Source organism: Kryptolebias marmoratus, linkage group LG17 (genome assembly GCF_001649575.2).
Source record: "Kryptolebias marmoratus isolate JLee-2015 linkage group LG17, ASM164957v2, whole genome shotgun sequence".
Lineage (NCBI taxonomy): Eukaryota > Metazoa > Chordata > Actinopteri > Cyprinodontiformes > Rivulidae > Kryptolebias > Kryptolebias marmoratus.
In genome coordinates this window covers 25,433,975-25,458,913 of record NC_051446.1, presented here as the reverse complement: position 1 = coordinate 25,458,913, position 24,939 = coordinate 25,433,975, and the positions used below count along the sequence as shown (strand labels likewise).

At 38.3% G+C, this 24,939-nt stretch overlaps 1 protein-coding gene and 1 long non-coding RNA gene across 2 annotated transcripts; both read left to right on the top strand.

Annotated features, from left to right (window-relative positions):
- The first annotated feature begins 19,132 nt into the window (after positions 1-19,132).
- Positions 19,133-20,633, top strand: LOC119617904. Its single transcript, XR_005234358.1, has 3 exons — positions 19,133-19,231; positions 19,443-19,612; positions 20,467-20,633. It is a non-coding gene; the product is annotated as an uncharacterized LOC119617904 (long non-coding RNA).
- Positions 20,634-21,780: 1,147 nt separating this feature from the next.
- Positions 21,781-23,352, top strand: LOC112451529 (5-hydroxytryptamine receptor 3A-like). Its single transcript, XM_025011091.2, has 4 exons — positions 21,781-21,985; positions 22,077-22,196; positions 22,728-22,801; positions 22,889-23,352. Exons 1-4 carry the CDS (start codon positions 21,781-21,783, stop codon positions 23,105-23,107), a joined length of 618 nt encoding a protein of 205 aa, XP_024866859.2. The 3' UTR covers positions 23,108-23,352.
- The last annotated feature ends 1,587 nt before the right edge of the window (positions 23,353-24,939 follow it).

The window sequence follows — 24,939 nt, the reverse complement described above, 5'->3', positions numbered from 1 at the left end:
GAAAATGTGTGTTTGTAGAGACGGTGGAAGACGGTGTGGTGTGTGTTGTATGTGTGTGTGTGTGTGTGTGTGTGTGTGTGTGTGTGTGTGTGTGTGCTTGCAATTATTAACTAAGAGGACCTTTTACATGAATACATACCACACTAAGGAGACATTTAGAATTGTGATGACAGACCCAAAGTCCTCACAATTTTCACAGTAATAAAACTATTGGAGGTTGCTTAGATAGATGCTAAAAGGGTAAATTCAAAAAATTTGAGCATGTCCCCATAGTTCACAAAAATCAGATTTGTGTGGGTTTTTGTATTGAAACAGTGCCCCTGCTGGTGGCTTTGGGTACTACATGTCTTTATGAATAATTCACACACAGAGTATTTTTGGAGGATTTTGATTGGCTAAAAGTAAAAGGTCCCTAATTCATCTTTTGATCAAGTCTGTGTATTAGACATGTATGCCTACAGAAGAAGAATATCATCAATATATAAACACATTGAACTGTTGTGTTTGTATGTTTATGTTTGTAACATTTGATTAAGTGAGCTTTTTAGATTTTAAGGGGTAATGCTATGCCAAAGACTCTCTTCAAAGACGAGTCAGCTTCTCTATTTTTATCCGTTAAGATTTTAGGTCCAACTTTAAATTTGTGTGGTAACTCAGTCTTAAAGTTGGATAAATAATCTTAATTTGGACATTCTAAAGAAGAGGGTTGAATTTGATTGGCTCATTACTCAAAATCTGCAATGAAACAAGATATTCTAGTGCATCACTTTTTTTCCAAACTAAAGTGTAGTCAATTCATTTAGACCTAAAACAAAAGCTGAGAAAGTTTTGAAAGAAGAGCATAATGTTTCTCACAGTAAATTAGAAACATTGTCAGGCACGTCAACTTATATTAACAATCTGTATTTTAAGAATTACCTTATATATCTTAGTATATTGTACTGCTGCTCACATTCATATTTTTGGGTTTGATCATGTTCCATTTGTTGTATTTTACGTTCAAAAAAATTATATTTTTGTATTTCTTTAAACTAGACTGTCCCTATGTCACTTGTGCTTGCTTAATGCACATGACTGTCATTACAGTGGCACTCACTGGATATATTTTTGTTAGTTATACAGACAGTGTCTTTACAAATCCTCTTAGTCCTTATAATGTATTTTTATGTTAATGTCTGAGCTTATTAATCTAATTAGCAATGTCCTCATTATATAGTATTTAGTCAGGTCATTATATTTAAGGTTGTTGTGTGTATTCAAAATATTAAGTGATATCTGTGTTGTATTGCTAAAAATAAATTTATGGATATGGTCAACACTTCCGTAGATTAAGTAGAAAGTGGTGTCCCCATAATTAACCAACCAAACTTATTTAAAAGATGTGTCCTAATAGGTGACATTAACCAGTAAGTGTGTGTGTGTGTGTGTGTGTGTATGTGTGTGTGTGTGTGTGTGTGTGTGTGTGTGTGTGTGTGTGTGTGTGTGTGTGTGTGTGTGTGTGCATAATAAGAAGATTTTAATTTTCAGTTTAGGTATAAAGGAATAAACTACTTAAGTATAAACCAAATTAAAGCCTTGGTTAACCCATCCCCTCATTCCCACTTCACCACAGGTCAACTCCCTTCAATCTGCCCTCTGATGATTCCAACCCCGGGAAATTCTGTATCTCCAGTTCAGATACAAGATGATAGTTTGGGTCGAACACATTATGGCAATAATGTTGTTTATTGTTTGCAGGACAGGCTGATATAAATGTGGGAATAAAACTAAAAGTACACACTTTTATATGTTCTGCTATGTTGCTTTTGATGTGCTTCAGTCACTGAGTTAAAGATGGTTTACTATGATCACTGCTCTGATGCACAATGGATAATGAAGAATCAGGAAATTTCTGCAGCTCTATAATTACACACAGTAATGTGCAAATGTCTTGAACCATCCCTCATAAAACTAGGTGGACTCAGAGTCTCTGCTTGGCTTCTAAACTTTAAGCAAGTGGAAAAGCTACACAGGTTTTGTTTTGTTTTTGTCCATCAGGCTCTGGGATGAAATCCTCATCAGACCGAGTGTCAGTTTCCAGTTTAACTCTCACCAGATATCGTTTCCCATAATATCCATACTTTTATTTCCTCTTACAGACAATGAGGGCCATTTTAACACTCTGACATCTTTTCAGAGCATTATGGCAGCTGCATTAACAAAACCACAGTCAGAACCAAGGGTTTTTTGTCCAATCATTTGTTTTGATTTTAAATTGACAACAGATAATAATGTAAGAACCACCCAGAGTGAACGCTAAGTCGATCGACCACAATCTGCTGAGGGTTTCTGGTTAATTTCCTCAGTTTCCATTATCAGAGCAGGCTGGAACATTTGCTCTGCCCTCTTTTAATATTTATCCACCTGAAAACATCTTCAGTCGGATCAGAGACGACAGAGAAGCTCACTGACGTCTCACAGCCATGATCCTCACAGGACTCTTCTTTCTGCTCTTAGGTAAGCTTCAATATTTCTGCATTTAACACTTTACCTGAGCCTAATGGTTCTTGTTCATTTATCAGTGCCTTCTATCAGATTTATTTTCATACAGTTAGGGACGAGTTTTGACTTTGATTGAAACTCCTGTAGGGTCACAGATTATCTGTCTTACAGTCCTTCAGGTACTTTTGTTTGAAACTTAAAGCTTTAAACATTTTCATTTATAAATCCAAACATAAAACTAATGATTTGTATGAAAAAACATCACATTTGTAAAAGAAACAACTTGTCTGTTTTTGTTTTCCTTTCAGGAGGAATCATCTTCAGTTTAGAGATACAGGTTGTTGAGACAAATGAAGGTAAAACTAAAACACTCACAAAAGCAAATAATATATGAACAATAAAAATGACTATGTGGACTAATTGTTGTTGGAAAAACATTAAAACTGATATATTTAAAGAATCATGTGTCAATATTATCATGAGCAGATTCATGGATCACTGTATTTGGTGTTAAACTAAACAGAAATGCATGATTAGATATCAGCTACTTCAACAATATTTTTAATAATATTTTTAGGGCAAGCGAGATGCTTTTGTGGAATTAGTATTGTAAAAAAAAAGACCTGTTTATTCATTAATTTTGTCAGGTGAAAATACCTTCACTTATGAAAGATCAGAAAATGTATGTGTGAAATAAAACAGTTTTGTGGGGAGGGTTAACAAAAAATCAAAGCTTGAGGTGTAGCCCTGACCACACCCTGTGATGAAAACTCAAGCTTTGAGAACTTCAGGGACGGTCATTTCAAGAACGTCACCCCAGTTGATGTGAGCCTGTTCCAACTGACCAGAAAGGCAAACAAACAGGCCTTTGTGGGGAACAAAAATAAGTTTGGCGTAAGCTCAGAATATTTATATAGTCTGAACTAATTAAAAGATAATTTGTCTTTGTTCAAAATGTCTCCAGAGGACTGTTTAAACTGTGATGATGAGGACTACAGAGGACATCGCAACACAACCGAAGATGGTTACATCTGTCAGCGCTGGGATTCCCAGGAACCTCACAGACACAATTACACCTCTACAGAGTAAGACTGGAATATTTCAGAAATTTCTAAAAATGTTATTAACCTGATCTGAAATTTAAATTTTCTAGATGCTAGAATAATCTTAGTATTTTTTGTTGATGCTCTCTGCAGTTATCCAGAACATTCTCTTGAGGAGAACTACTGTAGAAACCCAGATGGAAAACCCCGACCATGGTGCTACACAACCAACTCATCCGAACTATGGGATTATTGCTACATACCCCGCTGTGGTAAAAAAATACATATCATTGTTTTGTTTTTTGATTCCTCTGGATCTTTATAACTTTGTATACACATTTCCACAGGTGTGAATAACAAACTTAATCTTATCTGTTTACCCCTAAATACTCATAGCAAGTGATGAGAAATGTCTGTTTACCCCCCTCTGTCATAGTTTGGTGTTTTTGTAAGTTTTGTTTTATTTGTCCAGGTCTTGCCACTATCCACCTCCCCAGTAACTTGCCACGCCTCCTGCTCTCATGCCTTGCCATTCAGTTACTTTCCTGTCTCTCATGCCACACCCACATTACCATGCCTACTCGATCACTGCCATCATTCTCACCTGTTTGTAATCACTCACCTGTGCCTATTTTCCTCGTGATCCTCAGCCTTTAAATGCCGGTCTTTGTTCTTCACTCCCTACTGGGTCATTCCTTTCCATGTTGTGCTGTCCGTTTGTCTGCTTGCCATGCCATGCCATGCCATGTCCCATCCCGTCCCGTCCCGTCCCGTCCCGTCCCTTGTTTTTGTATTTTGTATTTTGTTAATGTTGGTTTTGCTGCCACGCCAGCCTTTTTGTTTGTTTATTTAAGTTAAATAAATTGTTTTCTTTCTTTTTTACTATGAGTCTGCGTAGTGGGTTCGCCTCCGTCTCCCCCCCTTCTGACACCCTCTTACAAATTCATCAAACTGGTCAATTAACTTTGGTCACAATGATATCTTTAGAAATAATGTATGTATCTATAGGGAGATATTTATACTATTCAGCAGTCCATAGTGTGTTGGATTTCTGAGGATCTCCAGGAAAATGTTATGAAATATTTTTATACTGTTTTTATTTATGTAAAAACAGGAATAATGTTTTGTAAAACTCAGCTGGATCTTTTGTACAACAAAGCCACTCACCCCCACACCCCCGTGGGAGACCCATTTTTATACAATAAATGATCAAATGAGCCACTGTCTATCACAGAAAGCACCAACCATTAATGGAAAAACTGATGTAGAATAAAAGAACATAATGCAGAATCGACAGAGTTTTCAATCGGTCTTCTGTTTTCAGAGGTGGAGAGATCCTGCATCACTGATAGGGGTGAAAAGTACCGCGGCCCCATTTCTGTGACTCTATCTGGTAAAAGATGCCAGAGTTGGTCGGCTCAGACCCCACATCAGCATAACTACACTACAGAAAACTACCCCTGCAGGTAAGAAAAACAATCATAATCAATGATGAAAAGAAAAGAGTGGACAGATGTTATTTTAGCTTCTAAGTCACAATAAAATGTTTTATATAAGAAATATAAACCCAACTCAAATGTTTAATGTTTTTATGGCTATTTTAGTATTTGAGTTTTAAAAAGTTTTAACTTATTCACATTTGTGTTTTCTGCTCTCTCAGAGATTTAGCTGAAAACTCCTGCCGAAACCCGAATAATGACTCGAAGCCCTGGTGTTTCACCACCGACCCAAATACTCGCTGGGAGTACTGCAGTGTGCCGATCTGTGGAGATCCAGGTAAAACAGAACAACAGTCTTATTTTTTTAGTTAATGTGATAAATTTGTTCATTTTAATGCAGATCAGATGTTTTAAGGGTGAGTTATAATAACTAAGTGTTTTGTGATAAGCAGTCAAAGTTTGAGGTGTAGCCCTGACCACAAAGTGTGATAAATTCAAGCCTTTAAAGGGAACCTATTATGCAAAATACACTTTTTGCATGTTTGTTCTTCCATTTGGGTATCTCTGCTTCTAGAAACAGTTCAAGCACGAAAAAACCCGACCCAGACGTTTTTTGGCAAAATGTATTTGTTTTCTGGTGTCTGCAAATTGATCTGTTTCAAAAACCTCATGATTGTTGCGTCACAATCCCCGTTACCTAGCAACCCCAAGCCGAGTCCAGCCCCTCACCTAGCAACCCAAGTGGAGCTCCGCCCACTTTATTACAAGAAGACTGTTCAGCAGAAAAACCAGCAGAACTAATGTAATGATGTCTGCTGGAAAAGGAAAATGTTGTCGGCTGCAGTTTAGAACGTGTGTCCATGCTCTCCCAGTCACGGAGAACAGAGCTGCGTGGCTTCAGTTTAGTTTTGATGGCAATGTCCCCACAAGACTGCGGCACAGAGGTGGAAGCAAAGCAGAAGCCTCAGAGTTTGAATTAATAACAATATAAATGTGCATCAAATCTGCAGTGATTAATCCTTCAGTGAGTTTTTATGTTTTTTAATGTGTTGTGTTAGTGTGGTGTCTGGTGTTGGGGGGGCGTGACCAACAGCAGCTTATTTGCATAATGGTGACGTAGCTCTAAACCGGAGAGAACTGATCAGGTGAAATCTGAATATCTAAAAATGATTTTATGTATTAAATGTAATGAAGATGTTTTGTAGAGCCCACAGACCGATCCTGACTGGTTCAAGGAAGCTGTTCCAACTGACCATAAAGGCAAACAAACAGGCCTTTGTGGTGAACAAAAATAACATGGAAGCTCAGAATAATTATCTAGTCTGAATAAATCAAAGTCTAATTTGTCTTTGTTTAAAATGTCTCCAGAGGGCTGTTTTCACTGCAAGGGTGAGGACTACAGAGGACATCACAACACAACTGAAGGTGGTCTCACCTGTCAGCGCTGGGATTCCCAGGAACCTCACAGACACAGATTCAACTCTACAGAGTAAGACTGAAACGTTTCAGAAATTTAAAATGTGTTACTAACCTGCTCTGAAATGTAAGTCTTCTAAAATCTAAACTACATTTCAGTATTTTTTGTTGATGCTCTCTGCAGTTATCCAGAACATTCTCTTGAGGAGAACTACTGTAGAAACCCAGATGGAAAACCCCGACCATGGTGCTACACAACCAGCTCATCCAAAGAATGGGATTATTGCTACATACCTCGCTGTGGTAAAAAAATACATATCATTGTTTTGTTTTTTGATTCCTCTGGATCTTTATAACTTTGTATACAGATTTCCACAGGTGTGAATAACATACTTAATCCTACTTGTTAACCCCTAAATACTCATAGCAAGTGATGAGAAATGTCTGTTTACCCCCCTCTTACAGATTCATCAAACTGACTTTGGTCACAATCATATCTTTAGAAATAATGTCTGTATCTATAGGGAGCTATTTATACAATTCAGCAGTCCATAGTGTGTTGGATTCCTGGGGATCTCCAGGAAAATGTTATGAAATATTTAATATCATTTTTATTTATGTGAAAGTAGAAATAATATCTTTTTGGGAAATATAACTTTAGTATTCCTTTATAAAGTCTCTGTTAAACTCGTTTTATTTAGTAGCACTAAAACTAACAAACACAACAGTTTATAAAGAAGACCAGATACATTTTAACAATCATTAAATTTTATTTAACACAGATGTTCAGACTTGATTGTAAAACTCAGCTGGATATTTTGTACAACGAAGACAACAACAATCCCCACCCCCCTTCTTCAGGGACCCATTTTATTACAATAAAACTAATGGAAAAACAGATGTAGAATAAAATAACATAATGCAGTATCAACAGAGCAAATACATTTCTTCTTCTGAGTTTTCAATCGGTCTTCTGTTTTCAGAGGTGGAGAGATCCTGCATCACTGATAGGGGTGAAAAGTACCGCGGCCCCATTTCTGTGACTCTATCTGGTAAAAGATGCCAGAGTTGGTCGGCTCAGACCCCACATCAGCATAACTACACTACAGAAAACTACCCCTGCAGGTAAGAAAAACAATCATAATCAATGATGAAAAGAAAAGAGTGGACAGATGTTATTTTAGCTTCTAAGTCACAATAAAATGTTTTATATAAGAAATATAAACCCAACTCAAATGTTTAATGTTTTTATGGCTATTTTAGTATTTGAGTTTTAAAAAGTTTTAACTTATTCACATTTGTGTTTTCTGCTCTCTCAGTGGTTTAGCTGAAAACTCCTGCCGAAACCCGAATAATGACTCGAAGCCCTGGTGTTTCACCACCGACCCAAATACTCGCTGGGAGTACTGCAGTGTGCCGATCTGTGGAGATCCAGGTAAAACAGAACAACAGAGTCTCATTTTTAGGTTTATGTGAATTATTTACAGTTCTTCTTGAAACAAATGGAACAAGAAGACCAGTTTGTTTCTTTTTGCTGTGAACTAAAATGTTTGGGTTTGACACGACATGTTTTGGGTAAGATGAACTCAGGAATCCACACTGGAACCTTGGTTTCTGATCATTGTTGAGGAACAATCCTGCACTCACAATTACACTCTTTAAAAAGATAGAGACTGGATAGAATAAACATTACTCCTTAAGTTGCTTTCTGAAATGTAATCTTTAATATAGTATTTAATACTGCAGCATCTATACAGAAAATGCATGTAGGGGAACATAAAAGAATAAACATCATTAACAGTTTTACTAGTAAAATTATGAAAAACATCTTAAGATTCAAAAGACATAATTGAACTTAGTCAATTATCATGAGATTCATTGGATCTACGGTCTTCAAACTTTGGTTCTTGGAGGTCTGAATGATAAATTACAGTCCTTGTAAAGGATTTAGTTTTTAATGTTTCACCTGCATTATGAACAGCATGCGCTATGAATAATATGGGATTCTTGTCTCTTGAGTCTGCCTATGTAATTGTTTGAAATACAACATTAAGATGCAGATATACCTCTAAAAATGAACAGAAATTTCATCCATCTGATTTTCTGACAGATTGAATTCCTCACAGAAGCAGAACTGTCTGAGGCAGTTGAAATATCAGCTCAAAGATGGGAAATACTCCTGCCGTGTGCAGCAAAACTTAGGGTAAATGTAACGTTTGGAGAAAAAGAGCCAGAACCCAAAACAAGGATAGTGACAAACTGTTTATTAGAAGTTCAAAAAGAGATTGTGCCTGGAGTGGCCCATCTTAGTCCTGAACCACAAAAAACAGGGATGAGTCCTGACAGGATGAGAACCAGAAAACCAATTAAAAACTGGGGGATTACCAAAGCTTGTGGTCTCTCTAGAGCCAAGAATCCAGCTTCTGCAGGACTGAATGAGGGCCCTTGAGGTCCTGGGGAAGTTCCCTGAAAGCAGAGCTTCTTGTATCCACCATCCAATAATTCATGGTCCATAGAAAGTCCAGGGTTATACAAAGAAGGTCTCTCAGGCAGAGGGGGATCCAGAATCCAGTCAGCCTAATCAGAGTCAGGCAAGGTTCAGCAACAGGAGATCAAAAACTACTCAGTCAGGTAGTGATGGGACATCTGCAGCCAGGCTTCGAGGAGTGTACCGAGTAAAAAGGGGGCGTGTCCGATGAAGCCCCGCTTCGAAGCTTGTGTCATATTGAGCAAAATCACGTGATCAACAACAAACAAGGCCTCGCATTACATCTGCCACGTCATTGCTTCACTTTGCATATCGTTTTTCAAAATAAAAGTGCTATGAACCCTGTTGCTTCGTGGGTTGTAGTAGGTGGTTTGGTAGCAGTTTTCATCAGCAGTGGTTGAAAAAGAGAAAAACCTCTCATATCTGGGATATACATATTTGTAATATTAAAAACCAGAACTAGAACTTCCAGGAAGAGATGATTTTAAACAAATTCTGTTTTTCAAGTTTCAAGCTCAAAGTATTGAGTCTGCCCCAACAATCACTCAATTCCCAACACACTAAAGTCCAACATATCTTCATTGTCAAATAAGTCCATGACATAAAAGAAAACCCAACACAACCACTGATGGTCAAGGATTAGATTGGCTACAAATTATTTTAATAATTAAAACATGAAAATTAAATAAGATTTAATTGATTCTCCTGTTACTAAACATGAGTTTGATGAAAACTTTGTGACAATATTTCATTTACAAATTTTTGAAAGTATGATCCAACTGAGTGACAAAGCTGTTACAGTTTCACCAGCAGATGTCACTAGTGAGTGATGAATGAAGCACCAAGTAATTAACTTTTTTGCAAAGCAAAGTGTTGGAAATCTTCATTGCTTCATGAGGCTTCATTTGCCCATCACTACAGTCAGGTATAGGCAAGGCAAACGAGTGGTCAAGGACAAGCAGGGTCAAAAAGCTGGCAAACACTTGGACTTGGGAGCCTTGAAAGCTGTGACTAGGCAGACGATAAAGAGCAGGTGTTTAAATAGAGAGCAGCACAGGTGGCAGCAATGAGTAATCAGCAGGAGAGGGAGGGGGAGTGGGCGGCAGACCTGAACTCATGACAGTAAAAAAATGTTTCACTTCAAAACTGAGACTTTACATTGTTTGGTAATGCATTTATGGAGCCTATAGAAAGGCTCTGGACAATTTAATTTGCAAAAGAAAAGTGACATGCTAAAAAAGAAGCTGCTTTCCTGAAATCCTTTTTCTCACAACATCATGGTCTCCTTTAAAGATGTGCAGCGCTGACTGATCCTTTCTATGAGGTCTTGTCTCACATCATTTAACTCTGTTGTAATCATTAACCCAAAGACAGACAAACATCAAACATGGCTCAGACTACATGTTCTCCATTGTCTCTGTTGTTGATAAATGTTGTGTGTAGAGATGTAGCAGCACTGACCATCACCCAACCTTTCAACAATCACAGCATTCTCCAAGCAGTGTGAACACAAACATGTGGAGCCTTATAACCCTCCCTGTGGGAAAAATAAGTTTGATGGAAGCTCAGAATAATTATCTAGTCTGAATTAATTAAAGTCTGATTTGTCTTTGTTTAAAATGTCTCCAGAGGACTGTTTTCACTGCAAGGGTGAGGACTACAAAGGACATCACAACACAACTGAAGGTGGTCTCACCTGTCAGTGCTGGGATTCCCAGGAACCTCACAGACACCCATTCAACTCTACAGAGTAAGACTGGAATATTTCAGAAATCCAAAGGATTTCATTAACTTACTCTCACAACTGAGTTTTCTAAAGTTTGAACTAAGTTTCAGTATTTTCTGTTGATGCTCTCTGCAGTTATCCAGAACATTCTCTTGAGGAGAACTACTGTAGAAACCCAAATGGACGTTACCGACCATGGTGCTACACAACCAGCTCATCCAAAGAATGGGAATACTGCTCAATACCCCGCTGTGGTAAATAATTACATTGCAATGCTTTGTTTTGTTTTGTTTTTTATTCTTCTGAATCTTTATAACTTTGTATACACATTTCCACAGGTGTGAATAACATACTTAATCCTAAATACGCATATCAAGTGAAGAGAAATGTCTGTTTACCCCCCCTCTATAGGGAGATATTTATACTATTCAGAAGCCCATAGTGTGTTGGATTTCTGGGGATCTCCAGGAAAATGTTATGAAATATTTAATACAATTTATATTTATGTGAAAATAGAAATAATATCTTTTTTAGAAATATAACTTTAGTATTCCTTTATAAAGTCTCTGTTAAACTCATTTTATTTAGTAGCACTAAAACCAACAAACACAACAGTTTATAAAGGAGACCAGATACATTTTAACAATCATTAATTGTTTTGGTTTTTTTACACACTGTCAGGATTTGGGAGTTTTGGGTTTATTGTTTCATGTTTGTTTTGTTCCCTGTGTTTAGGTTATTTCTCTAGTGTTTAGTATGTTTTCTTTTGTTGTTCTGCTTGTGTTCTTTGTGCTATCATTCCCTCTTCCTCAGTAGTTCTGTCAACTTGCCTCACCATCCACACCTGTTCCTTTGTTAGTAATCACTCACCTGTTTCCACTTATTTATTACCCTCAGTCTTTAAAACCCGATCATTTTCCAGGCTTACTTGCTGGTTTATTGTCGTTTTAGTGTGCTGTCTGGTTTCCCCTCATGTTTGCTCAGTTTGGATTTTGTTAATGTTTTGTTTTGCTGCCACTTCAACTTTTGGTTTTATTTTTCTTTATTTAAATAAATTTGTTTTCCTGAAGCTCATCATGAGTCTTTGCATTGGTTTGGCTTCACTCTCCACCACACCTGACACATGCTTTAAATCAGCAGCTCAGGTGTTCAGCTGGTTACAGTCTGATGTTTTGCTGTTAGGTGTCATTAAATCTTGCATGTTGCTCCCTGAAAGGATTCTTTATTTACCCAAAAAAGGCTAATTTAACACAGATGTTTAGAATTGATTGTAAAACTCAGTTGGATCTTTTGTACAACAACCCCCTTCAGAGACCCATTTTATTGCAATAAATCAGGGGTGTCCAATCCTGGTCCTCGAGGGCCTCCATCCTGCATATTTTACTTGTTTCTCTGCTCCAACACACCTGGTTTGAATTAATGGGTGATTAACAGGCTTCTACAGAACATGAAGAGGTGATTTAACCTCTGAATCAGGTGTGTTGGAGCAGAGAAACAAGGAAAACCTGCAGGATGAGGACCAGGATTGCCCACCCCTGCAATAAATGATCAAATGAGCCACTGTCTCTCTCAGAAAGCACCAACCACTAATGGAAAAACAGATGTAGAATAAAAGAACAGAATACAGTATCGACAGAGTTTTCAATCAGTCTTCTGTTTTCAGATTCAGAGTCTGAGCCTTCCACCTCCAGCTCTGAGGGCTCCTGCATCACTGATAGGGGTGAAAAGTACCGCGGCCCCATTTCTGTGACTCTATCTGGTAAAAGATGCCAGAGTTGGTCGGCTCAGACCCCACATCAGCATAACTACACTACAGAAAACTACCCCTGCAGGTAAGAAAAACAATCATAATCAATGATGAAAAGAAAAGAGTGGACAGATGTTATTTTAGCTTCTAAGTAACAATAAAATGTTTTATATAAGAAATATAAACCCAACTCAAATGTTTAATGTTTTTATGGCTTCATCAAGCTGTTTTAGTATTTGAGTTTAAAAAAGGTTGAACTTATTTACGTTTCTGTTTTTTGCTCTCTCAGAGGTTTAGCTGAAAACTTCTGCCGAAACCCGAATAATGACTCGAAGCCCTGGTGTTTCACCACCGACCCAAATACTCGCTGGGAGTACTGCAGTGTGCCGATCTGTGGAGATCCAGGTAAAACAGAACAACAGAGTCTCATTTTTAGGTTTATGTGAATTATTTACAGTTCTTCTTGAAACAAATGGAACAAGAAGACCAGTTTGTTTCTTTTTGCTGTGAACTAAAATGTTTGTGTCAGGAACGATGGAGACGGAGGCGAACCCAGAACACAGACTCATTGTACGGGAACGGAAACTAATTTATTAAACTAAATAAACAAAATGAAAACAAACAGCTGACGTGGCAGCAAAACAAAAAGACAAACGGAGCATAAGCACAGAGTAACGGAACCATGAAGAGACGGAAAGACAATAGGCAAACAACGACAGACATTAGACAAACCTTAGACAATGGACCAGCGAGGTATGGAGAGAAATGACCGGGTTTTAAAGACTGGGGATAACGAGGTGAGTGGGAACAGGTGGAATGATTACTTATTCGGGACAGGTGAAGATGGGCGTGGCTAACAGACAAATGAATGACTGGGGAAGAGTGGAAATGAGAACACAAACACAAGGAGGACAGAACCAAGAAGAAAACAAAAACCAGATAACTAAAAATAGAAAACAAAACCAAAACACAAACCAGAGAACTAAAACAAAACCCAGAAAAAGCCAAATCACCACAGTTTGGGTTTGACACGACATGTTTCGATCCTGCACTCACAATTTCACTCATTAAAAAGACAGAGACTGGACAGAATAAACTTTAATCCTTTAGTTGCTTTCTGAAATGTTGTTGGTGAATGTTGTGTGCAGAGATGTAGCTGCACTGACCATCACCCAACCTTTCAACAATCACAGCATTCTCCAAGCAGTGTGAACACTAACATGTGGAGCCTTATAACCCTCCCTGTGGGACTAAGAGTCCTTAGAACCATCAGAGTCCTTCAGACCTGTTGGGTCCAAAAGATGCCTGGTGTTGAGGACCGGACTGTGAGAAATGTTCGCGTTTTAATGCAGATCAGATGTTTTAAGGGTGAGTTATAACATCTGAGTGTTTTGTGGTGAGAAGTCAAAGCTTGAGGTGTAGCCCTGACCACACCCTGTGATGAAAACTCGAGCTTTGAGAACTTCAGGGACATTTATTTCAAGAACGTCACCCCAGTTGATGTGAGCCTGTTCCAACTGACCAGAAAGGCAAACAAACAGGCCTTTGTGGGGAACAAAAATAAGTTTGATGGAAGCTCAGAATAATTATTTAGTCTGAATTATTTAAAGTCTAATTTGTCTTTGTTTAAAATGTCTCCAGAGGACTGTTTAAACTGTGAGGGTGAGGACTACAGAGGACATCGCAACACAACCGAACGTGGTTACATCTGTCAGCGCTGGGATTCCCAGGAACCTCACAGACACGATTACAGCCCTACAGAGTAAGACTGGAATATTTCAGAAATCCAAAGGATTTCATTAACTTACTCTCACAACTGGGTTTTCTAAAATCTAAACTAAATTTAGTATTTTCTGTTGATGCTCTCTGCAGTTATGCAGAACATTCTCTTGAGGAGAACTACTGTAGAAACGCAGATGGACGTTACCGACCATGGTGCTACACAACCAGCTCATCCAAAGAATGGGATTATTGCTACATTCCTCTCTGCAGTAAAAAAATACATTTCATTGTTTTGTTTTTTGTTTTTTTTATTCTTCTGAAGCTTTATAACTTTTATACACATTTCCACAGGTGTGAATAACATACTTAATCTTACTTGTTTAGCCCTAAATACTCATAGCAAGTGATGAGAAATGTCTGTTTACCCCCCCTCTTACAGATTTATCAAACTGGTCAATTAACTTTGGTCACAATGATATCTTTAGAAATAATGTCTGAATCTATAGGGAGATATTTATACTATTCAGCAGATGTTCATACTTGATTGTAAAACTCTTGAATATTTTGTACAACAGGACCCCCCCACCCCCTTCAGAGACCCATTTGAAACTCCACAAGCAGGGCCACGCTACACATACAAATTGTCAAATGTGTCTACATCAATGGCTTTTTTTAGTATTGATCATTGATTTTACAAGGTGTACTTGAATGCACCATGAAGTCATATCCCCCACCTTTATCGTCCCAGAATTGACCAATCAGGTGCGAACATAAAGACTGCCTTCCAACTCCTGGAAGTCAATGTTGCCACAATCACACCTGGTTCATAAAACAGGCTTCAATCTGATTTATGTTCACGTGTTTTTGTTCATCAAATGTTCATAAAATGAGTTCCTCAGACACTGAAAAATAAACTGCATGTCGATTACATCAAAAAGTAGATGGTATCCTCTCTTAAAATAAAAGTTGAGCAAACTTAATATTGAGTATTTTATGTTATCACAAAGCTCAAAGCACAATTCAATACTTCTTGAATAATTTAAGAACAAAGATATATTAGTTTAAAGTTTTATAAGATTTATTAGAAACTTAAACTCTGATTAAGACACCAGTCACTCTTGGTTTAATAAATTATAATCTCATCACTGTCTTCTGTACAGGAGACTTTTTATAAAGCTAGAAATTAAAAATTTCTAGCTTTATTATGCATTATTTTTAACAAACTTCATTTGTGAATCTTGTTTGTATACAGATCTTGTTGTGCAGTTGAGGACCTTATTGAGACTAATTCATCCCCATACATCAACCACTAATGGAAAAACAGATGCAGAATAAAAGATCATAATGCAGACAGAGCAAATACATTTCTTCTTCTAAGTTTTGCAATCGGTCTTCTGTTCTCAGAGTCTGGGCCTCGCACCATTGACCATGGGAGCTCCTGCCTCATGGATAGGGGTTTAAACTATCGGGGCTCCATTTCTGTGACTTGGTCTGGTAAAACATGCAGGAAGTGGCCGAACTACTATCCACGTCACTACCCCTGCGGGTAAGGAAAACCAGTTATAATTGAAAGGGAAGAACAAACAGATATTAATACGGCTTATAAGTAAAAATAAAATGTTTTATCTAACAAATGTAAACCCAAACAAAATGTTTAATGTTTTTTTTACCTATCATCAAGCTGTTATAGTATTTGAGTTTAAATTTTTTTTAACTTATTTAATTTTGTGTTTTCTGCTCTTTCAGAGGTTTAGAAGGAAATTCTTGCAGAAACCCTGATAATGACACGAAGCCCTGGTGTTTAACCACCAACCCAAGAACTCGCTGGGAGTACTGCAATGTCCCACCCTGTGAAGATTTAGGTAAAACAGAACTAAACTGTCTCAGTTTTAGGTTAATGTGAGTCACATACAGTCCCCTGTGAAACTAAAAAAAACAACACAACCAATTTGTTTCTTTTTGCTGAAAACCTTTGGGTTTTACATCAGAAGAACCTGAAGATTCACATTTCAGCTATGTTTAAATCTGTTACACAGTTTGGAAGATAACAGTCTTTAAACACATCTCATTCTAGTTGTTTTTTGTTTGGAGGAGTTTCTTCTACTTAGCAGGTAAAATGCAGATCGGTAGAGTTTAAACTTTGGGTTTTCTTGACCAGTTTTGAACCTTCCACTTCTTTTATTATGAACTTCTTGGTTCTTCTGGTGTTGTGTTTAAAAACTTGATGTTGGTTACATGTTTAAAGAATTTTGCTCATTTAAAAACTAAAATTAGTAAACGTGTTTATATGAGTGTGGGAGTCTAAATTTAATGCTCAGGTTTTAATAATTACCTGTTTAACTCCACCCCTCTAACTGCATCAATTAACTAGTTAGCTGACTTTTTGCCACAGCTTTTATTTTTTTAAACTTTCGTGTTTTACGCCAGTGAGTGTTGTTCCTGCAGATGTTAGCTAAATGTTTGTATTTAGCAGTGGCAGACTGTCAGGGCCTTCATTGTATACTATACTTGCAAAAGTATTCCCTCCCCCATCCAAATCACTGAAATCAGGTGTTCCAATCACTTCCATGGCCACAGGTGTATAAAATCAAGCACTGAGGCATGCAGACTGCTTTTACAACCATCTGTGAAAAAAAGGGTCGCTCTCAGGAGCTCAATGAATTCCAGTTTGAAACCGTGATAGGATGCCACCTGAGCAATAGGTCCAGGTGGGAAATTTCCTCTCTGCTGTATTCCACAGTCAGCTGTTAGTGGTTTTATAACAAAGTGGAAGTGATTGGGAACGACAGCAACTCTTCTGCGAAGTGGTCGGCTATGTAAAACCACAGAGTGGGCTCAGAGGATGCTGAGGAGCACTGAGGTCACCAATGTCAACATCTACAGACCTCCAAACTTCACTTGGTCTTCAGATCAGCTCAGGAACAGAGAGTAGAGAGCTTCATGGTATGGGTTTCCATGGCAGCAGCTGATCCAAGCCTTCTATCACCAAGAGCAAAGCATTGGCTGCTGTGGTCCAAAGCACTCTTTGGCTTGACCATGATGCATCATCTGTTTTTCACTCAACGGCTATTTGTATTCTAAATCACTACTTTGTGATTGTACAAACACTGTTGATCCTCCATGTCTGAAGGAAAATGTGTAATTAATATGATTATATATAAATACCTGGTTTCAGCGCTGCTTTTGACACACACGAGATTCCAATATACAACAGAGACACTCACGGACTCACCCGACTGTTATGCGTTCTCTTAGAACTTAGCCGTGAAATACACAACATGGGACACTTACAGACTGCTCTGCCAATTTTGAAGCCAGTGGCTAATCTTTGTCCTGTTTCAGCAGTCCTTCTACGCGCGTAGAAAAACATGTTCGGCCAAAAGAGAAACAGAAGCCTCACTCTGACTCCACTCATCTCTCCTTTCAGAATGAGGTGTCACACGCAGCTGTGTTTTATCTAATATGCTTGGAAAAGAGATCAATAAATCTCTTACCTCTTTTCTTTTTCTTTTTGTAGCTGTGTGGGCCAACACAGCTGGTGAACACTGCATCCTGGAAGTGAGCTGCCTTAATTTATCTCCCCATACGGGCCACCAATTTGTAGGATTTAAAGGCAGTTCTTACACAGAAATGAATGAGCAACCACTATCTCTCTCTTTTGCCAGAACACGGGGGATTTTTATTTGTCACAACTTATCATCTTCAGAAATACCACAGAAAATCCCAAAGTATCTTTGAGACTGGGGCGTATTTAGACAGACAGAATACATTGGTGTGTATTGCATATTTATGACCAGTTCGGGATTGGTCAAAAATTTACATAACTCCTACATCACTTACAGGAAACCAGCCCAGGTGGCTGGGTCATCTTGCCCCAAACAGAACATACTTCACCCAGAACAAACACACTGTTTTCCACGAATTGTCTTATCATTATTAACACCCTCTTCTAACATGTCCTTCCTAAGTACTGTTCTGGAAAGTTCTTGGCAATAACAACTTAACACTCTTTACACAAGATCCTGGCAAACAGTTAAACTCTACAGTTCTCCTCCACATTTGGCAAACTGCATTTTTCCCCCACAAAACTCAGAATTATAACGATACAAACAGGAACAAAAATGCACAAAACAATGCAATGCTTTTTCACTTGTTGAAGTGTAAGGCATCTTTTAAATTTGCTATTTTTTCTGAAAATATTATAATGAATATTTGCGTACAAGCTGTAAAACCAGAAGTCGTCAGTCATATCTCAGAAGGTGACTATATTATGTTACTGACTGAGGACTTCAGGTTTTACAGCTTGTATGATAAAGAAAGATGACACTTTTCACCACCTTCATCTTCTTACATAAATGTGTTGGCAGAACACTGCAGAGCTGATGAGAAAAAGACATTCTAGCTCATAAATTGCTGAGTATTGGGACACAAACAACAAAAAACTTTATACTGCTGTATACAAGTCAATGTTTTAAACACTTACAAAGCAAGAGCAGAGCAGACAGTGTATTTATTAATGGTTGTTTTCTGAAACAATCTTAATTTTTTCAGAAGAGAACTGCACTGAGCAAGATTTGTTAAGCTCCCTGGAACTGACCAGCAAAAAAGATCAGCTCACCATGGGCCGTCCTCTGAAACATCACAAAAACTCTGTTGTTGTATTTCTCAAAGTGGGGATCTACACTATCCTGGATGTGGTAAGTTTTTATTTTTTGTTAAATTCAGTTAACTTACAGAAAGATTGTTGCTACTGCAACATCAGTCATTGACAGAAGGAAGGTGAGTCACATCTATTGATGCCCAAGTTTGTGATGCTCGAAGAATGGGAACATTCTGCATTTTAAAATTAGAAAGTGACATTTTATCAAAAACTAAAACAGATTTCAGACTGATTGAACTTATTTTTTGTCCACAGAATGAGATAGATCAAAGTTTGATTCTACATATGTGGACTCAAATTGTAAGTTCTTTAAAACACACACAGAGCTGTTCTTACCTGTTCATCCACTGAAGGTTTTCATTTTAAACCACATATCTCCCCCCTCACCTTCCTGTTCAGGGATGGAGTAATCACCACATTCGGTGGAATCAGAGTGAATTCTGTGACATTTCTAAAGTAAACATTCCAGCTGAATCTCTGTGGAAACCAGATATAATCGTTGCAGAACAGTAAGTTAGAAAAGCATGTGCATGCTCTTACACTAAATATATATCTGCACATTCAACTAAATTTGCAACTGATGGAGAACTATAATTTCTGAGAAAAACCACAACATTCATGTTCTGACACAAAAAGATCTGCTCATTAGATCAAGCAGGAGTCACAGGTGTGAAACTATCCAAAGCCTAAAGTTTTGTGCACATGTTTGTCTTCATGCAGGATAGAGAGGAGCAAAAACCCTCCAAGTCCTTATGTTACAATTTGGTCCCATGGTGCAGTTAGCTGGTTGAACGAAGAGGTGATGGTCACCAACTGTAAGATGCGCGTTTACCGATTCCCCTTTGACAACCAGAGCTGCAACATCACCTTCAAGTCTCAGTCGTACGATGGTGAGTTTTGTTTATCTGTGATACAGAACAGTTAAGGGCTTGTTCCCTCGCTGAAAAAAACATGAATTTACCATGATTTTCACGTGAAGGCTCGCCGCAATTTCAACCTGACTACCCTAATCTCTCATCCTACTTGGATCATTCAAGCTCACAGCGGTTCTCTGCAAACTCGTCTTCTGCCGGGGCCCGAGTGCCAAAGACCTCAAGCCAATAAAACACTCTAATTGTCGTTATCTCTTCGTGTGAGTCTCTCCAGGTTGAAATGTGAAAACCATGACTGCATAGTGCCATGGCAACAACATTGTCAGGTCATGTAGGAGGCAGAAAGGCAGAATGAAGGCAGAACATCAAACTTAATTTATTAAAGGAGCCAAAACAAGGCAGAAAAAACGTACTGCAAACCGACTCGGGAGATCACAGGGAGACACAAGGAGATGAACCTGACTGTGACATGAAACCAACAATGAACCACTGCAGAGGAGATGGCAGAGACTGAATATAAAGACTGAGGATAAGTGGGAGATGGGCTACCTGTCAGTAGGGACTGACAGGTAATGGAGAACAGGTGACGTGAGCGGGTCAGTCAGACAGGAAAACTACAGAGGGGGAGTAAAAGATGGCAGAGGGAGCAAAAACAAGACAACATTACAATAAAACACAGAACAAACTCAAACACAATGATTACAAGAACAGAAGTAAATCATGAAAACCAAGCACAGTAGATAAAAAAACAACAACTCATAACACAGATCCTGACAGAAATATTGAAGCTGAAAACAATTTATTTGTAAATGCTAACAGTTTGTATTGTGGGTGTTATAAAACCTAATAGTTCTTTTTATTTCCAACCCTAGATAATCAGTTAAAGATTGCTGATGACCGTGATACAGACGAAAGCAAGCACACTGAAACAGCAAGCCAGAATGAAAAGAAGCCCCAGACACAATTCGAGTGGATGTATTTAGGCATGGATGTCAAGAAAGGAACTACTGAGAACATAAAGAGTCAAACAACACTTGTTTTCACCGTAAGTATCCCTAATTCCAGGAACATTGAAACTGAACCACATTTACATCATACAACATAACATAACACCCCTCAAAAATGATCAAAACAACCTCAGTCCTGTAGAAACTGTAAAATCCTCTAGTTTGGGACATGGAGATGAAAACACGCATCTGTGGCCGCGCGCTTACAAGGCGTTCAGAAATCTGTTAAAGGGAATATTTATTGTCGAACCTGACCTTCTACCTCATGGTTATACCCAGAAGTCAGACTTCATAGTTCCATTTTTGTTTCCATTTCTGTCGATCCCAGCTTAGATTTGTCACATTCCACCTTCCAAACATGCATTTCTTTTCTGACAAGTCTGTCTGTGTAGGATTAAAAGGCAGTTCTTACACAGAAATGAATAAGTGACACTATTTCTCTCTTTTTGCCAGATCACGGGGGACCTTTTTCATTGTCACAACTTATCATCATCAGAAATTCCACAAAAGATCCCCCAGTGGCTTTGAAACTGGGCGTATTCAAACAGACATAATACATTGGTGTGTATTGCATACTTCTGACCAGTTCGTGATTGGTCAGAAGTTTACATAAATCCTACGTCACTTACAGGAAACCAGCCAAGGACACAGCTGGGTCATCTTGCCCCAAACAAAAGATACTCCATCCAAAACAAACACACTGTTTCCCAGGAATTGTCTTATCACTCAATAAAATTTTATTATTCTGAGAAGTTCTTGGTCAGAACAACTTAACACACGATCCTGGCCAACAGTTAAACTCTGCAGTTCTCTTCCACATTTGGTGAACTGCATTTTCCCCCACATCTGCAGCTGTTTGCAATTTCTAAAAATGCACTGAGCTATTTTTTTTAATGGTCAGTTTATTTTTTTTAGCCACAAAATTATCAGCACAGACCACAATACGATTCTGAAAATCAGTAGTGGTTTTTAAAAGTTTGGCCAGGTCAAACCAGCTGCACAGAACCGAAACCACTGAAACAGCTGGAACTCAAACAATAAGCTGCTCACGTGATTATTTATATCATGTTTATCAATCAAGTCATTAAATACATGTACTTTTATTTTTGTTGTGGAATATTTTGTAATAATATTAAAATCGGATTTGACATATTAACCTGATCATTTCCACAGATCACCATGAAGAGGTGGTCCACTCTCTACATCGCTAACTTCCTGCTGCCCATCTTCTTCTTCTTGTGTCTGGACTTGGCTTCCTTCCTGATTTCAGACACCGGAGGAGAGAAGCTCGGCTTCAAGATTACTGTCCTGCTCGCCGTCACGGTGATGCAGCTTCTTCTGAATGAAATTCTTCCCGGTTCATCTGAAAAAATTCCTCTTATAGGTAAGAAAAGAAGCGTGTTGTGTTTTTCTCAAACAGTTGACTTCATCTAACTCAGCGTTCACATTAATGAACCTGCTGGTCTCCACCTCAGTCATCTTCTGCATTGGGATTTTCTCACTGATGCTGCTCAGCGTGCTGGAGACGATTCTGGTGATGAATCTGATCGACAGAGACAATTCATCACAAGAGAAAGAGACAGACGACAAACGAGGTACTAAACAGAACAAAACCAACATCCAGAGCTGCTTCAGTGGAGAGAATAAACACAGATTCAACAAATCACTTTAGGCAGATGTGTTATACTGACAAAGGAACACTTGTTTGTGAGATTAAAACCAGCACCAGATAAGTGCAAAGTTCATCTGGAAACTCACTGCAGAGATCCACATCCAGACCTTAGACTGGATATGGATCCTGAATTCTTCTGAAAGCAAAAAAGTTAAAATCATCTTATCCACCTTATTTCTGGGTGACGTGTTTTCTTTCAGAAACCAGTTTGAACAGAATTAAATCAGTTGTTAAATATCTAAAATCTAACTCTTGTTTGATTATTTCCTAACCCCTCAGCCTGTCCTGAAGAAAAATAATCATAAATCCAGATTCCAGAGCAAAAAGTCGAAAAGCCCAGTCAGTTCTGAGAGGAAACCAGTGCTTTTAAAACCTTGCTTCTCTTTTCTACAGCAACACAAGTACAGGTGTTCATTTGTGGTTTCTTTTCTTTGAGTCTGATTTTTATTTCCAGGAACTAAAAGGTTGTGTCTCTGTGCATCCATCCACGATAAGTTGGCCGATGAAACACCGTTTGAGGTCAAAAAGGTAAAAGCTGTTCCACTTTCACCCAAATGTTCAACAGTAAGGTGTAATAATCCTGTTGGTAACCTGTCTGATGGATCTGGTTCACAGCTCTGCAGAGACCGGCTGACTGAAGACTTTGTCACTCTGAAAATGGTCTTAGATGAGCTGGAACACATTAGGAGCACACAGAATCTCCTCAGCGACAGGAAGGAAGGCTACTGGACCAAAATGGCTAAAAGAATTGACAAGATCTTCACGATGTTTTATTTTCTAGCAGTCATCGTGTTTTTAGTCACTATGCTTTCTTTGTGGAACAGTGATGATTAACTCGTTTAATTTAGGTTTGACTCAGATCTCAACTTAAGTCTTCAATTAGAAATGATCATTTTCGTGCAAATTATTGTCAGAGACCATTTTCTTTAATTCTTTCAAAGTTCTTACTTTAACGCTTTGGGTTGTACATTTTGAGAAATATATATTTTAGCTACGACATCTTTAAACTTCAGCGACATGTGCACCAAGTAATATTTAATTAAATGTCTGCATTAGTTGCAGACTGTCTTTGATTTTGATTTTAAGGTTTGTTGTTTTTGGGTTTTTGTTTGTTTGTTTGTTTTTTACCAACATTTCTTTGACATATGATTTGCTCAAAAAAATGCATTAAAAAATACTTTTGAAAACTAGATTTAGGAACAAAAACTTTTATTCTACATTAAATTTCTACTAAATTAAATATACATTAATGTAGTCTAATATTTACCTGTGGTAGTAGTGAACCATCAGGGCTTTCAAAGCATTCAGAAAAGGCATTGAGTAAATGTAAAAATGAGGAAAAATAAAAAAAAGTTAATTTAATATTGATAATGTTTGAAACTTGCAATGGGGCGCCACACGCTTCGCTGTTCTTTGTCAACGCTGCACGTCATACATTAGATTCGGGGGATAAAAAACCCATCAGAAACTTTTATTTGTGGTCTCTGGGCAGAATTTCCTCCTCCCACTGTATTCTTAGTCTTTGTCCTAAAAGAAATTGTCACATAAGTTTAGATAAATGGTTTGATCAACCAATCAGATTTGGAGCTGTAGCTAATGGATGTTTTCTTTGGACTGGCAAAGACGGTGGTCACCAATCCCGGTCCTTTGGATCAACTGTTCTATGTGTTTTAGACGTTTACCTGCTTCTACGCCCCGGATTTCAATTATTGGGTCAACAACAGGCTTATGCAGAAATTTAACCACCTGATTCAGGTGTGCTGGAGCAGGGACACATCTAAACCCTGCAAGACATCGGTTCCTGGGCAATAGTGTTGATGATCCTTGTGCTAGGTGCTTCTATCAGGACCGATGGCTGATTTACATAGGAATCACAGAGCTGATGGTCTTTTTCAAGAAAACTGCTCATTAACGACATGGATTTTGTAAAAGCAGGCCATCTAAAACCAGTGGAGGCTGAATCGGTTTGTTTTTTGGCTGCAGGATTGTAGCCTGTTTCTGTTTCTCAGACATCCAGATCATGCAGGTTGCGTCAGAGAATCTTGTGATCCGTTTATCCCTCCTGCAGGATGACGAGTTCCTTTTGTTAATTTATTGTAGTGATGTGTGGTTCCTTTTAAAACTGGGAAAGATTTCCCAAAAGAATCAGGATAATAGTTGTCTCATGCTTAGCAAAAGCCTGTAGCCTGGATAATGTGCCTCTCTGTCCAATGACGGGTTGCCATTTTTTATGATACCAACTCTAATCTGGGTTTGGCTACCCACTGAACAGGTCTCCATCCTAAAGAGCGAGGTTCTGGCCTCCTGCGCTCAGGGCTCAACTGGGTTTTGACGACTCAAAGTCTGGTCTGTAGTGTAAGTGGTCTTGCCTATTAATAGTATCTACATGATCAGCTATGAGTACTGCTTATATAACAAATGCATGTTGCTGTAGGCAAATCACTGTTCTTCATGGCGTAATAAAGAATCACTGCATAGGAACTAACGCTGCGTTCCATTTACCTCGAAAGTCAGAACTCAGATCTGTCAAACCTGACTTTATCAGGTTCCAGCTGCAACTCTGAAAGCCAGAAGGACTTTTTAATGGTTGTGCTCAGTGACCAGGCTAACTACCATTAGCAACACAAGCTGAAAACGATGGATTTCTCTGCGTCCAATCACTGCAG

Bases quoted from the DNA above. Each gene is read 5' to 3' on its own strand.
- LOC112451529 (XM_025011091.2), top strand. From the start codon at position 21,781: ATGAAGAGGTGGTCCACTCTCTACATCGCTAACTTCCTGCTGCCCATC. The intron at 21,986-22,076 runs GTAAGAAAAGAA...TCTCCACCTCAG, and splicing joins TGAAAAAATTCCTCTTATAG to TCATCTTCTGCATTGGGATT. The intron at 22,802-22,888 runs GTAAAAGCTGTT...TCTGGTTCACAG, and splicing joins CACCGTTTGAGGTCAAAAAG to CTCTGCAGAGACCGGCTGAC.